The 14790-nt window shown below is 41.6% G+C and overlaps 1 protein-coding gene across 2 annotated transcripts; it reads right to left on the reverse strand.

Annotated features, from left to right (window-relative positions):
• Positions 1–564: 564 nt before the first annotated feature.
• On the reverse strand, positions 565–5276 carry LOC102684420 (translational activator of cytochrome c oxidase 1). 2 transcript variants are annotated; one of them, XM_015361857.2, is made up of 6 exons: positions 5190–5276; positions 4145–4480; positions 3508–3614; positions 2656–2789; positions 2088–2265; positions 565–1277 (listed from the first exon to the last, which is right to left on the reverse strand). In XM_015361857.2, the coding sequence occupies exons 2-6, from the start codon at positions 4434–4436 to the stop codon at positions 1068–1070; spliced, it is 921 nt and encodes a 306-aa protein (XP_015217343.2). In that variant the 5' UTR covers positions 4437–4480; positions 5190–5276; the 3' UTR covers positions 565–1067. The 2 variants fall into 2 exon arrangements, with proteins under 2 accessions (XP_015217343.2, XP_006638219.2); XM_006638156.3 differs by having other exon boundaries at positions 4145–5242.
• Between the last annotated feature and the right edge of the window lie 9514 nt (positions 5277–14790).

Consider the following 14790-nt stretch of genomic DNA (forward strand, 5'->3'; position numbering starts at 1 on the left):
GGGAGCTGGGGTGCTCTCTGTGTGGAGTTTGCATGTTAACTTAGTTCCCTTAGTTAACATGCATTTTCACAGGGTGCTCCAGCATCCTTCCACAGTCCAAAGACACACTGGTAGGTCAACTGGCGTCGGGGAGATTCTGCCCTGGTGCGAGTGTGTGTCCTGTAATGGACTGGCGTCCTGTCCAGGGTGTACCCTGCCTTGCCAGGATAGCCTCCAGCTCCCCCACGACCCTGAAGTGGATGAAGCAGTTTTAAAAGTGGATGGATGTCTTCTAAATATAAGTAGCATTCACACTTAAAAACAGGAATACCTAACACCACTTTACCCCCATCCTCTGAGTTGAATGACTCAAAATCAGCTTCAGTTCTACATTTTTATGTGAAACACAATAACATTTATTTTATGATGTATGATCCATGTTGGAATAAGGCACGATTGTGGTAGAAGAGGTTATTTGGGAAAATCTGAAATGTGAGTGCTAAACTCCTAATACGGTCATATCTATTCATACCAAGAGGGGTATTACTTTGCTTTTTGATTCCTGAAAAAACACACACACACATCTTTCATAAATTAATGGTTTTAATTTCAAACAGGTACAATACAACATCCAAAAATTCTGAACAGAATCTAAAAGTCATCCAGAACATTTGCAATCCAGTGTTCTGGATTATGGAAGGCATGATTCCCCGGGAACCTTCGAGAACAGGCTGGACAAGATTCTTCTGATCAATGAGAGTAAACAAATACGCAAGATGGGCCAAATGATCTCAATTTGTTTTTATGCTCTTATGTGGGGGCCTTCAACACGGAATTTGCTCTTGATCACACTAGAACTTGTACTATTGTCCTTCTCACAGCACAACAGCCAACAGCCCCTCTTGCTGTCTAGACTGAGTTAGATAAGCCTCTGATCTCCACTATGGGCATCCCTTGATAAATATGGGCTTGACCCCTGATGATGTTTCCTGAGGAAGGTCAGCCGGTTACCATGGTTAACTCTCCTTTGCTTTCTTTTCCCCTACTGGCCCAGGGCCAGAACAGGAGGCAGGTGGTTAGAAGCAGGCTTAGGCCTCCCCCTGGATGTTGTCCCACACACGGATGACGTCCGGACATTCGTTGAGCACCTCGAGGAGCCTGGAGGCAGATTCCATCTCTCCCTGGGACAGCTGTGCCAAGCTGCAGGCAACAAACTCTGGGCCAGCCGCCAGCGTCCGCAGCCCAAGGGAATCCAGGGCCTGTCTCACACCGCGCAGCGAGGACACATCGCAGATGAACTGGGGGAAGAGACCCGACGGAACACTGAGCAAGACGTCCTCCGATTCTTTTGGTGATATGGCAAGAAACTGCATACTTCGCTGCTCAAGGCAATTTTCTGAACCGCACGATGCTTGCCTAGTGTAAACCCAAATTTAAATACAATGTGATTCATATCTACAGTATGTCTGGACATCATTAATGGGATAAATATAAAAGTTGTCTAGACAGCTAAATTAGACCATGTCTGTATTAATCTGAAGACAAAAAAGTGTTTCGTAATTTTATTGGCTCCAATATACTTTTAAGCTGGCTATTTCTGAAATCAGGGGTGGGCCGCAGAAAAACAGTTTCACAAATCACTTCAACGAAAGAGCTTGCTTAAGTCTGAAAACCAGACAACACAGGGAGACTGAGGACGGAAATGCCCAGAACCGAGGGCATGGAGGACAAAGCGATAACGCTAATGATAAGAAAATGAACAGCACAAACTAGACACTGAGACACTGCCATCAGGGTCTTCAAACACAAAGTCAGCTTCGCTTCTGTCTTTTCAGCACAATTCTATTACTTCCTACAGGTATTAAACCAACTTTGGAAACTGGATATTTCGCATGAGCACTCAGAACCAATGGGGACTTATTTACAGAAAGGAACAATAAGGTGGGTTTTCAGGTCATCCGAGGTCTCATGGCCTGCTGTGACGGAGACACCCGCAGCTAACCCCACGCTTGCAAGGAAGAGTTGGTTGACTGGGGCTTACAAAAAGGAAAATATGATGGTAATAAAAACATTCTTAAATGTCGCAGAAAGCCGAAGGGTTTTCCCACCTGCAGTAATGGCTTCTCTTCCTCATCTTCTGTCTCTCTCACGTCTTCTGCTCCGGACTCTATGGCCAGCTCCAGCGCCCTCTCCAGGGACACGACTCGTCCCGCTGCGTCCTGCCCTGCCGCCGTGACCACACCCTTCCGCTGGAAACTGTACCTCGCCCCATCACACATTGTCCCTCTTGAGGGAGACAAAGCTTCGCTCCAGTAACAGAGGTCACTCACAGACGGAAGCTCTGCCTGTCTTGATCAGACTTATGTAAGAAGCTAAAGCAGCCATTTATCCTGGTTAATCGAACGAGAATCCAATCAAAAATGTTCTCTAGTTTAAAAATTAGAATCTGTTTGCAGAGTTTGCAGTGTGTCTGACAGGTGGGGGGCAAGAGGAGCAAATCTGCAGTTCCTCATTCTCCCCATGCACTACAGCAGTGGTTACCAGGACCCAAGTCACCAACAATTAGCAATACCAAACTGGGTGGGCCGACATTGGCAATATAAAATAGCGATACCAAATATAAAAAAAAATGACAAAAGAAAAAGGGATTGGAATGTTTGGAAAATGGGGGCATACCCGTTCTTCGCTAGGATGTGTTTGATCTCCCTGTGGGATCGTGCATTGTTGTCGGTCAGGATTTCAATAAGCAGGGAGGAGCTGCCAGGCCCCCTGCCTTCATAAAGCGCATACGAAGAGGCCTTGGACTTGTCCTGAGGGAAAAGAGAACGGTTAAAGAAACAGTGAGCTGACAATTAGCTGAAACACGTCAAGCTCCCGATGTTTACTTATGTAAGAGTCTGCAGCTTCTACATCCTAAAATGGGAAAAACTGCTGCCCATGTGAAATCTTATGTTTCGTTGTTGTTATCTGAAGATTGCAGATGAACTGTCAGAAAATTAGCCAAGCTACCAGCTACACATACTTGTGATTTCACCTTTTTATGGTTGGTGTTTTCTTGTAATCTGTATTGTACCTAATTCATGGTTTCTCATTTTAATATGACAGGATTTGGGGCATTTATCAAATTTTAAGTTCAGTTTCAATGAGGTTTCAGCCTGGAAATCTTCTACTGAAAATATTTTTCAAAACCCTTTAAACCCTTTTCAAAAACCAATATACTTCGAAGCATTCATTGAAAACTTTTCTAATTCAACCCGTTGATTTTCATTTCTTTTAGGATTTCAGTTAAGGACAATGACACAGTTGACTGCTGCAAACCACAGCAGAGGGAGCAAAGCCAAAATGTCCGAGACGTTGCCCAGGTCTACCTGGCTACTAAGCGCACTGGTGCTCATCAGACAGAGGCAAGGCAAGCCTAGAAAGCATTGACTAATGTAATGCATCCCTCCAGATCCTTGAACCTCGATCAAATGCAAACTTTGGACAGGGGGTCCCCAGGTCCTCCAGGTAAGAAAATGACTTTCTCACCGCGCCTTTGACTGCGGCCTCGATGGACGCTTTGGGCATGTTCTTGCTCCTGCACTGCTCAATGATGTTGGCCAGCTGGGCATTGAAGTCAGGGTTTGCTCCTCCTTCTGCACTGATCAGTGAGATCGAGAGTAAAAAAACAACAACAAGATGCCGATTGTACACCCAATTGGACCACTCTGATGCCTGAGCTTGTCTGACCTTAGAAGGTCAGGTCTGTTTAGTACTTGAATAGGAGACTTCTAAACAAAGTCAGGCTGCTGCTGAAAGTAGCACCGATGGACCGACAGCTGGCAGTTTTTCCCCTAGATCAGAAACTCTAAGAACAGTGACAAAGTATCCTTTGTCCCGTCCTTCTACACCGACATTAAAACCGACATCCTGAAGATCCCATGGTGCTATTCAACGGGAGAACTTCTCACCATAGTGAATGAATTGGTTAAACACCACTATAGCCTTGCTGGAGCTGACATGTTTCACACTTAGTTAAAATGTTGAAGAAATTCCCCAATTCAGCATTTTCTCTGTTGTGCAGTAGAGAGTTTATTAACTAATTCCTGTGACCATAGTACTGGATTTATGTAGGATGTTTAACTTTTGAATTAAAAGGGGGGTTTTCTCCCCTAAAAGGACATACCTCTGACAGCCAGTCTAATCATCAAGGCAAACTTCATAAACATGCGGCTCCTGGCAGCATCTTTGGGTCCCTTGATGTTTTTCACTTTGGACCACTTGTTGTGTCCGGCGAACCGGACAGAGCTGCAGTGCACAGAGCGGCCAGGTGGGGTCGCCCAGGACAGGCACAGCGGGAGCACAGCACGGGGCTGTCGGACGGTCCAGCAGCACAGCGCGGCCACCGGTGCGCCAGCCGCCAGCTTTCTGCCATAACCCAGGCAGAGTGACCGAGACATCAGCACTGTCCCTGCCATTGCTGCTGGCACTGGGGAGAGGGGAGAGGGGAGGGCAGCTTTCTCTGTGAAAACCCAAACACAGCATGAAAAACAGGCCAGGATATCACTGCGCGAGAATGAGTTGAAGACTCGTTCTAGCGCAGGCTGCACAAATAAAGCAGAAAACACATCTTTCTAAGATAAGTAAGGCTTAACAAGGTAAAAAAAACCTCAGGTAATAGCACTGGCGTAAGTACAGAAATCCAGCAGCTCATGTACACTGACACAGATCAAACTGCAACACAAGGGGAACCAGCTGTTTCCCTGAACCGAAGGAACAAGAAAAGCATATTATTGGTAGATAATAAATAATTGAGATCGAACAAAATATTTCCCTTGGCCAAACTATAAGAGGAGAGAAAACGTGTTTTCAATACTCGTTACCTTCAGAATCAAAATATATCAGGCCTTTGACTGCAACTATCAGTGTAAACAGATAAAACAAAGAAAATACAGCCGTTTCCTTTGCATGTTAAATTAAGATGAGAAGTAACGAACATGTATGTAAGCACACAACGTCAAACCTTCATTAAAAAACAGTTCTTACTGTAGTGTTACCCCATCTCTCTTCCTCGACTGAAGGTCGGAGGTATATTGTTTCACACGTTAATCATTAATACAAAAAAAATCTGTATGACACCACGGCTTTGACGTTTAGCAACAATGTCGAGCACACGTCACAAAACTAATCGGATAATTTTTCTTCATGTTTTAATAGAAGAACAAACTTACAGTTGATCTCAATTCATTGAAAAACAGCCTCCACTAGTTTCCTCCAAATGTGTGTACAACATGAACAGCCTCCCCCCGGCAACAGACAACGCAACAGTATTGTTCCGAGGTTTGACTGAGCCTAAACAGTAGATCAATATTTTCTGTCTCTAAGGTCAAAATTCTGTCCCCAAACTATGATCTCCTAGCGGTGTTGTGGACTAAGACAGAAAGCCCTACAAATTAAAAACAGTTGTGTTTTTTTATGGACCCTCTCGACATTTTTTACTGTTCTATTTTCTCAGTTTATATCGTTGACCTGTTGCCATAAATCAACCGTTCCCAGCGTCAGTCTCGACTGTATTTGTTTTGACAGTCTGAATTAAAAATGGTAAATTTTATTTTAAAATATCGTCATAGCCTCATGGCTCCAGAAAACACGCTTCATGTTTCTGAAATACCAATAAATGCTGGACATCACACCATACGCGTGTTTTCTTTACATGTGTTCATTTATATGTATTAAATAGTAACATTGCATAGCAACATTGTTAACAGTCGTTCTACTAGGTATTATGAACACTTAAGCATAATTTCGGAAATAATGTTGAAACTTATGTGTAAAGCACAATTTATTTGATCTTTCCTGGGGCACACAGTCCCCTGCTGGCAATCAAACCTCTTCGCTGTTCATTGCTTTAACTACCGGGCGCACAGTGCACCGTGAATAGCATCCCTGCTTCAGGGCAATGAGACCCTGGGTTCAGTTCTTGACCTGGGGTGCTGTGTGTGTGGAGTTTGCATGTATTCCCTGTGTTCATGTGGGATTTCTCTGGGTTCTCTAGCTTCCTCCACAGCCCAGAGACATGGAGTTTTTGGTCAATTGTCTTCTGACAAAATTAGGCTCTGGTGTGAGTGTGTGTGCCCCGTATTGGATAAAGCAGTTAGAAAGTGGATGGAAATATATCACAAAAAATGGTTTCCACTCTGCCTTGAAAATTTAAATACCTCTTGCTGAAAAGCAGGTGCTTTATTTTCCCTTGGGGTTAGTATTGTAAACCCCAATTCGATTTTTAAGAACTTTATTTTCTTTTCACAAAAAAAATACAGGGCATCACGAATTAGAAAGCTTTACATTAATATACATACTTAAAACAGTATATATGATCACAATTTGGGTTTGTAAAGAATGCACTGTAATCTCTCTTCAGAGTTCTTGTCTGAGGATTTCAAGCCCTCCTGACATGACGTGCCTTCGAGTCCTAGAGTGTGCTGGCTGTGCTTCCGTAGAGTTCAGAGTTGCTGCAGAATCATAATACAGTGGGTTTCATGAATCAACCACCCGTGACGTGAGTAGGTTTTAATATGTAACTTAGATCAGGGAAGAAAAGTTCCACTCTCCTCACATGGAGTCCAGTAGATTCTAACAGGTATTTTTAGTCAGTAAGAAATTAAGAGCAATCTGACCTCCTATACGAATATTTTAATCAATTAAATAATTAAGATCCAAAGTGAAACCAAAACTGGATGAGTCTCAGGGTCTAGAGAATCAGTGTTACCCATCCCTGTCTCTATATTGAGCTACTCTTGAACAAATGTAGTTTTTATCAGTTTTTAAAGTAATAATGTAGAACTTTACTGATCAGCCTAGAACAAGACATCCACCATACAGACGATCATGGATCAGTTACCCATCAGTTTCCCGAATGAAAGGATTCTTTTGTTGATCACGGAGGTGAGTATGTGCTTTCAAAAATGTTTTAAAAAGTTTAAAAATTGAGATAATATACAGTAGAAAGGTTTGGCTTTGCATGGATAATACCTGCCTGCTCCTGACCTAAATAAATAAATGAACTACATCCCAACCATGCATTTCTGTTTCTACCCCATGCCTATGATCTGCAGGAAAAGGTGAGCTGAATGGTAGTATATGAGTGCAGCACCTCAGTGTCCAGTCTTGAATTGTTTGGCACACATATAATGGAATAATCCAAAAATAACAAATCATACTGTACTTACCACTCATATTTATCTCAGTCACAAATTCCAATTGCAAGAGTGTAAAGCAAAATAAGCAAAATCTGACTTTGCTGTCCCAATGCCTTTGAAAGGCCACTTGTACAACCAAATATAAAATATCCCTTAATTGTCCACATCAAATAACATCCACACAGTATTTTTATTATTTTTTTATTGCGTGTAAAAAAAGAAAAATACATTAAAAAATCAGAAGCCAAAGGACATTGTTTGGATGAGGAAATCCCACATACAGATTTATTTGTAGAGATCCTTTTTCCCACTATTATAGTCAAATATCAAATACAAAAACATACAAAAAACTAAATAAAAACAGAACATCCCTAAAACTTCCTTGTGCTATAAGGCCACATCTTTAGTCCACAGATCAAGTTTATAGAATAGAATTGTCGCCATGAAAAGCTTAAAATACAGAAGTCCAAACCTGGTACTGTACAGAAGTTCTGCTAGTAACCTACAGATCTGGAAGGCATGTTCATTTCTCGGAATTATCAACCCAGTTGATTCAAATAAGCCACTCGGCGCTCAGTCAGAATACAGGGCACTACAGCTCTCTAGGCTAAGGGCTGAACAGGCCTGGATCCTAATCTCTCAGCTCCTGATTCACAGTATCCCATTCCCAAGCCCTGGGGCTCACCGTGTCTTCAATTTCATGCAGTTTAGCTCTTGATTAATTGGCCTAGCCCTTACTTGCACTTTATTCTGCCAAATGACTGCAGAGTTCGCACTTCTTAGTTTTTAAAAACATCTCATGCTTTTAACGGTGGGTTTGCTAAAGAGCAGCTCTTCCTTATCCGCTCCTTAGCAGTATTCCAGGATATTAGATCTCCCATTTGATCCCATTACTGATAAATGAGTGCAGTGAAAAGAGCTGGATACCCTACAGTACAGCTATGGACAGGATAGGTAACCTATTCCAGGTATATACAGTATATATGCAAAGATGTCTGGAAATCAGAACTTTTCAACTTTCATCAACCTGGAAAGACTCGGTTCTCCTCAGTAGCTCAGAGAAAAATTAAGAAATTGCCAGTTAAAGACGTACAGTCACACGTAAGAATCCTGCTGTGTCAAGCATTTACAATAGACACAACTGAGATGAGACTCACTGAAACAGTATGGCTAAAAAAGGGGACCTCAGAAACCCAGCACTTGGTACAGAAGTAATCCTAAACTTCTAACCCCAAGCCACGACATTTAAGAATGGGAAACTCCTTAAAAGGCCGAATAAAACATCCAGTCCAATTACTGCAGGCAAGTAAGATCTGTTTTCTAAAGAAAATTGATCACACCAGCCCCGGGCTTGAGAACTGCGGCCAAAACATTACTGAATCCCCAGCATTGGTAAACCTCCATTCTAAATAGACCAGATAAAGCAATTTATTTGTGTTTTTCTTCCATTTCCTGGCACCAGTGCAAAAACATGCATACCTTAGAAAAGTGAGCATTTAAAAGAGACATGCAATACCCCAGGGGTATGGCACACAAAACTAACAATGTTCACAGTCCTTCTTTTTTAATTCACTAAAGGGTTCAGGCATTTGCAAAAAAAACACAGTTCACGCCTCAAATATTTACAGTTCAAGGATCAAGTTCTCTAACACAGGTAACAACATGTACGGAATTACAGGAACTTTAAAAATTGCTTCATGCAGAATGAAAAAAAACAGACAATTCTTCTCTTGGCCTTGTCCATGTAAAACATCATCATCTTAAAATAGCAGACTGCACAGAAACGATCAAGTAAAAATTCACTGTGAGTGGCAGAGGGCTGGTAGTATATTCAGTATATAAGAAGTGGTATAATTTCTATTTTCCTAGTCCTATTCAAGTTGTATTCCTAAATTGTTTTGCATATTAGAATGGAAAAGGCTTGTGTTATACCCTTGTTAAAATCTGTAAAATATGTATACATATAGCATTTGATTCACATCTCAAAAAGTTGTTCTTAAACATCTTTACAGGTGTCTTTTACTTTATTTGTATAAAGTAAATAAAAGTATCCTCCTTTATATAATGTACATTTTAGTTATCAATCCAAATGTGCACAGTATTGTCAATTCAGCTCCTCATTTCAGGACGGCAGCGTGGGTAAGAGTTCAGGTCTATAGACTGTCTGGGTGGTTGTGGGTTCAAATCCTGAGTGGTGGCACAGCTGCTGTAGCCTTGAGAACAGTACGTCACCCAGATTTCTTCACTAAAACCCAATTACAAACTAGCAATTACAATGAGCTGGGCTGGGCTGTATGACCTCCTGTTATTTGGAACCTTTCTGCTCTTATGTATGCTTCCAAATGATAATTCAAGGAGAGACTGGCCCAAAAAAGGACAGAATTCTCCATGCCTCACAGGAGGCAGGGGTGAAGAGAATTCGGAGCCAGGTGCTTGAGCATCATGTGGCTCTGTTGGATCGTGTGGCAAGAATAAACATCCCTGCATGTCTTCTCCATCCTCTCCGAGAGGCCTTTTGTGGAGGAAAAGTAACAAAAGAACAGCATTTGTGAGGAACGATTCCCAGGTTTGTCATAACTGTGGGAGTTTCAGAGTGGGCTAGACTCTTAAACGTAATCAATACCTGCTGTTTTTCTTTTAAAATGATCAATCATATGTGTTCTATACATAAAATTAAATCACCTGAAAGCTCGTCTGAACTGCTAGTACAGCCAGTTGATTTTATGTCGTGGTTGCAATACACTGTTCTTCCAAAAGGTGGCAAAGTTCTATCCTCAGTATTTTAAGATGAGCAAGTCTTCTACTGTGTTCAATAAGGTCCAGATTATGCAACTTTCCAAAATGAGCTCTCTCTCACACTCTACACTAGACACCAATTTTAACATTTACCACAATAAATTCACCCCTGTTTTTTTGATAAGAGAACAAAAAACCTTTTAAAGATTAAAGAAACGGTTTAAGTCGCCCTTCATTCAATATGATATATGATAATATGATATCTTAATTCTGTTTGCTAGTAGCCAACAAGGAATGATTCTGGAGAGCACCGACACGGAGAGTTTCTTGTGTGCTACAGTAGATGTTACATAATTCCAATAACAGTTAATTAAAAATCATTATTTAAATCCTGACTGGCTGTGATATACGGTACATGTTCAACCACTACAAAATATCTGAAGGTATGTTCATGTGAACAACCCCTTTCTTCTCTTAGCAGGTGAATTGGATTATTTCCTTTTTTCACAAGGTGGTGATGAATCATCTTATTTATGCAGAACTTAGAACATAAGAAAGGTTACAAATGAAAGGGGTCATTTGGCCCATCCAGCTCATTTGGTAGGTAGTATAAAACACTGTATATTCAAGGATCTCAACCAGCGGTTTCCCGATGGCTTCAACAACATGGGTACCTTGTTCCATACTCCCACAACTCTTTGGGTATAGAAGAGCCTTGAGTTATTTTAGCACTTCCATATTGTTTGTCAATGGTCTTGAGGAATTTGAATATTTTGATCAGGTCACCTCGTAATCTTCTCTGTCCAATCTGTCAGAGAAGGACCTTATACCCTCAATGTAACTGGTTGGTTTTCTATGAGCTGATTACAGAGCAATGATATCTTTTCTGTAACCCTTCGACCACAACTGTACACAATATCGTAAATTACATCAGAATGCCCCACAATGTTTTTAAAATGTTCTGGTTCACACGAGTAAATCTCCCATTGATCACCTCCCAGCAAACACTTAGCTAAATAATCAAATAATCACTTCCTGCAGCTCTCTGCTTAATATGGCAGACAACAAGTTATAAAATATGGGCCTGTGTGTCTGTTGTATAGGGATACTGTACCATGTTGAATGGCTAGATCCAAAATGAAACTCCTCTCAGCGCTTTGACCTTATGAATAACGCTGGTGGAAGATTTCACATTCTTAATATCATGAAAAACACTTCTTTCCTTCAATTCCCAAACAGCTCCTTCTAATGGCTTTACACAGTGCCCCAGCTAGAGAGGTTACCACATGGAGCAACTTGAACGGCTCAGTAGATTGCACCATACATTAGTGAGGCTGTGTGACAATCTCTTCTCAGCAGAACTAATCATACAATTTATTAGCAATTACTTTATCAATGCAGGGCCCTGATAACTTTCCAACATGGACACACACATCAAAGCTAAATGGTACTATTTCAAATTCTAAATAGTACAGCCTTTTTCAGCGGTCTTCGCGGTCGTCAACCAATGACAATCAGGTTAGCACCTTCTGTATCTAGACACAGGAACACTGTTCTGCCATCATCAAGGCAGACTTATCTCATCTCCAACCCTGTTTCTGGAGACCCCAAGTCGAGTTAGTCTTAAAGGGCGCCTAGAAGATTTAAGCAAGTAAGCTCTCTAATTTAAGAGAACACTGATGCTTGAGGGCTAAAGGGTATTGATATTTGGGTACCAGACAATTTCTTAATTAATTAAGCCAGACATTTGTTAAATTAAGTAGTTACAATGAAATTGTAAATAGTCTTTACAAACTGGTGATTTTAAGGAGACCTCTAAAGCCCACTTGGTTGGCGGGCTCTAGGACCAGGGTTGGAGAACGGTCTAGTACCTGTCTAGGCAAATTCAACCTTAAAGTTAAGCAGCTTACGCAGGAAACCTGAAACAGAAAAACTGAGGATGCCCACTGGCCAACAGTCCACTTTGCTCTTGGATTATGGGCACTGATAACAAAACTAAAATACCGCTAAACTGGAGGTCCAATGCCACCCACAGAGGGGGCAGATTGTGTTCCTGAGCACAGTCTGGAAATGTGAGGTAGAAATCATCTTTTCCATCACCTAAATGTCAAACACTGGTTTGTGGTTTGTGTTTATGTAGTTCCCTGCCTGCTGCATGTCCTGAGATTCTGTGCGATTCTGGTCTTGCACTTGTTCCTTCATCCCTCGCCACACGAACAGACTCCAAACACGCAATCTGGGTCATGTGGAAGCACACAGCCTGCTGTCCCAGACCCACACCTCTCTTTCACACACACTTCCTCCCAAGATAACGCAAGGCCTGTTCATACAGGGCACAACGAAAACAAGCCGAATTTACCCAACAGCATCTGATGGCTTTCCTTTCATGTCCTCCAATTAGTCATCCCCTCATCTCGCAGCTGCAACCCCTGAAGCTCCACAGGAGAGATGAAGTTGACAACACAGCCTGGCAGAGGATCTGCACACTGTCTCCCCTCAGTCGAGCATGTCTGAGTGCTCTCTCCATCCATGTATTAGATATGTAATTTTCAGTGCCTGCAACAGCAAAGCTAGGGCTCAAAATAAGGCTGGTTTCTAACCTGGCACTGGTTTTTACACAGCTCTCTACAAGAGCAAGGAAAAAGTACAGATTAATTCCACATTGAAGAAATACAGAGTTTTGGCTGTTGATCCTGCTTCAAGCGTGTTCGGAAGAAGGTTCAAATGTCAAAACATTGTTTCTTCAGTGAGGAATTAAACTTAATTGTTCCTTTGCAGCGAACACATACTGATGCAGCTCCCCAGTAGAGCCTCTATAAAACTGACCGAGCCTGGCAGAGTCACAGACTGCACTGCAGACACCCCCTACTGCTGGGAAGGACGTGGGAACAGACACTAAAGGTCATCAAAACACTCAATATTTCATGTCTGAGAGAATCATCAACAACCAACCCTTTTCAGAAGTTTGCATTCACAATTCACAACCATTCACAAAACTGAGTAACCCAGTATGGTGGACCAAATGCAGAAACTGTGATATCAGACCAGGAGTAGTTTATATTCTGCAAGGAAAGGGTACTGTCAACCAAGAGATGATATGAACCGCTCCTCCATTAAAAAACTCCAGGGTTTCAGATCATCAAACTTCATATGTTTTACCTCTTCTCACACGTGATTCTTAGAGTTTAGACCAGGGGCTGGAGCCCCAGTCTTCAGGGGATTACAGTCTCTTCTGGGTTCTTTGTACTTAAGTTCCCCATTTGCTTTAGGACATCCTTAACTTTCAAAAACTGAAACCTCTTCCGGGTTTAATGCATTTGATCATTTAAAGAGAACTGCAAAACCTTGCCTTATTGCTAGACTTTGGCCCTAGGGGACCGAAGTTAAGGGTCTCCTTGGGCATGTTCAGAAATGCCTCCCGTAGTAACTATTTCAGTCTAAAACGAGGACTCAAAGCCAGCTGGAGGGAAAATGAGCTGGACAGGGCTCTAGTACATACAGTGTAGGCTGGGGCACCGAACTCTGGGCAACACTGCCGATGTTCCAGTTAGTTCTCTTCCTCCCAGCTGAAATGGCTACAGAGCCTGTTCTTATTTCAGAATATTTAACGTGGCATTCCAAGCAGAATGAACAAGAAGACACACCCTCATCTGAGCTTACAGAACCATTCACATTCACTGGACAGGAATTCAAAGGACAGGACTTCGCTATCACTTGCTCCACTCTCTTCACTTCAGCTATCAGAAACAGTGTCTGAAGCCTTCTTGGTTGATGTAGCCAGTGATCCTGTTACCTATGATATCACTAGGTACCTTCACTGAGTATTAGCTACCAATTATGTACAGGTACTGTATCTGTGCAGAACAAAAAGACTAGTGACCCAACAACAAGACACAGGTACACAAATCCAACAAATAGGTCATAGAACTGATCACACTATTTATCATAATATCACTCATGATGCATGAATTCATCAGGATCAATTAATGAAAGCGATTTTTCATGAAAAACTGAAGCACAATATCTGCTCTTTTTAGATGGAAGAGAATTCTCTTGCAGGGAAGCCATTAAGAGATCAGGTATGGGTGCTAATTTATTCCAGAGTATGCCTTGCATGTCGTTTTGGTTAACACCGACACATAACGTCATTTAAAGGAGTGTTTTTAAGTGCATGGCTTGTCTCTTATTGTATTTTATGTCTTGGCATTTTCATGCAATTGTGGGTTGTTCTTTACCTCTGGATTAACATTAATTTTAAAAAATCCACCAGAAACAAACAAACAAACAAAACAAATGCTCCTGAAAATACTGCATTAATGTAAAAAAGAAGGAAATGGCACATCTCATACAAAAATGGTTTCTTCTCTTCAACAGAAAGTTGAAAAAAACTATTTTGGGAGCTGTATTTATATGGAATAATTTGACCTCAAAATCCCACTGTTTTGAAGCTTATCCGCAATACATTGTTGTTCCTGGCACAATTATTCTCACTAATATCCTGATTTTAAAGGTGCACATCAACCGAAGATAAAAAGATACGCATCTTGCCTGAAGCTCATTTAAAGCTCTTTTTTCTTTCACCAAGTTAAGAGTGTATATTAACTGTGAAGAATCTGTTGTGGGGAAATGAGGCCTCAAGTCACGAGCAGGAGGGAATGCCCTGCACAGCAAGAATAATGAAGAAAGCGCAAGAGCTTGCACAGAGGATCACAGATGATATGAACTTCATTCGTCCTGGCTTTGTAATACCTATTTCAATGTGCTCATTCACCAACGTGGGAAACCCAGCACGTTACTGGAAGTCTATTGCACAGAATGTTTAGTAAATAACATGACATAATTTGCAATTCACAGGTTTTAACAGTCCATACAGATAATTTCACACAAACCCTTCTGC

This window comes from Lepisosteus oculatus, chromosome 28, assembly GCF_040954835.1.
Source record: "Lepisosteus oculatus isolate fLepOcu1 chromosome 28, fLepOcu1.hap2, whole genome shotgun sequence".
NCBI lineage: Eukaryota > Metazoa > Chordata > Actinopteri > Semionotiformes > Lepisosteidae > Lepisosteus > Lepisosteus oculatus.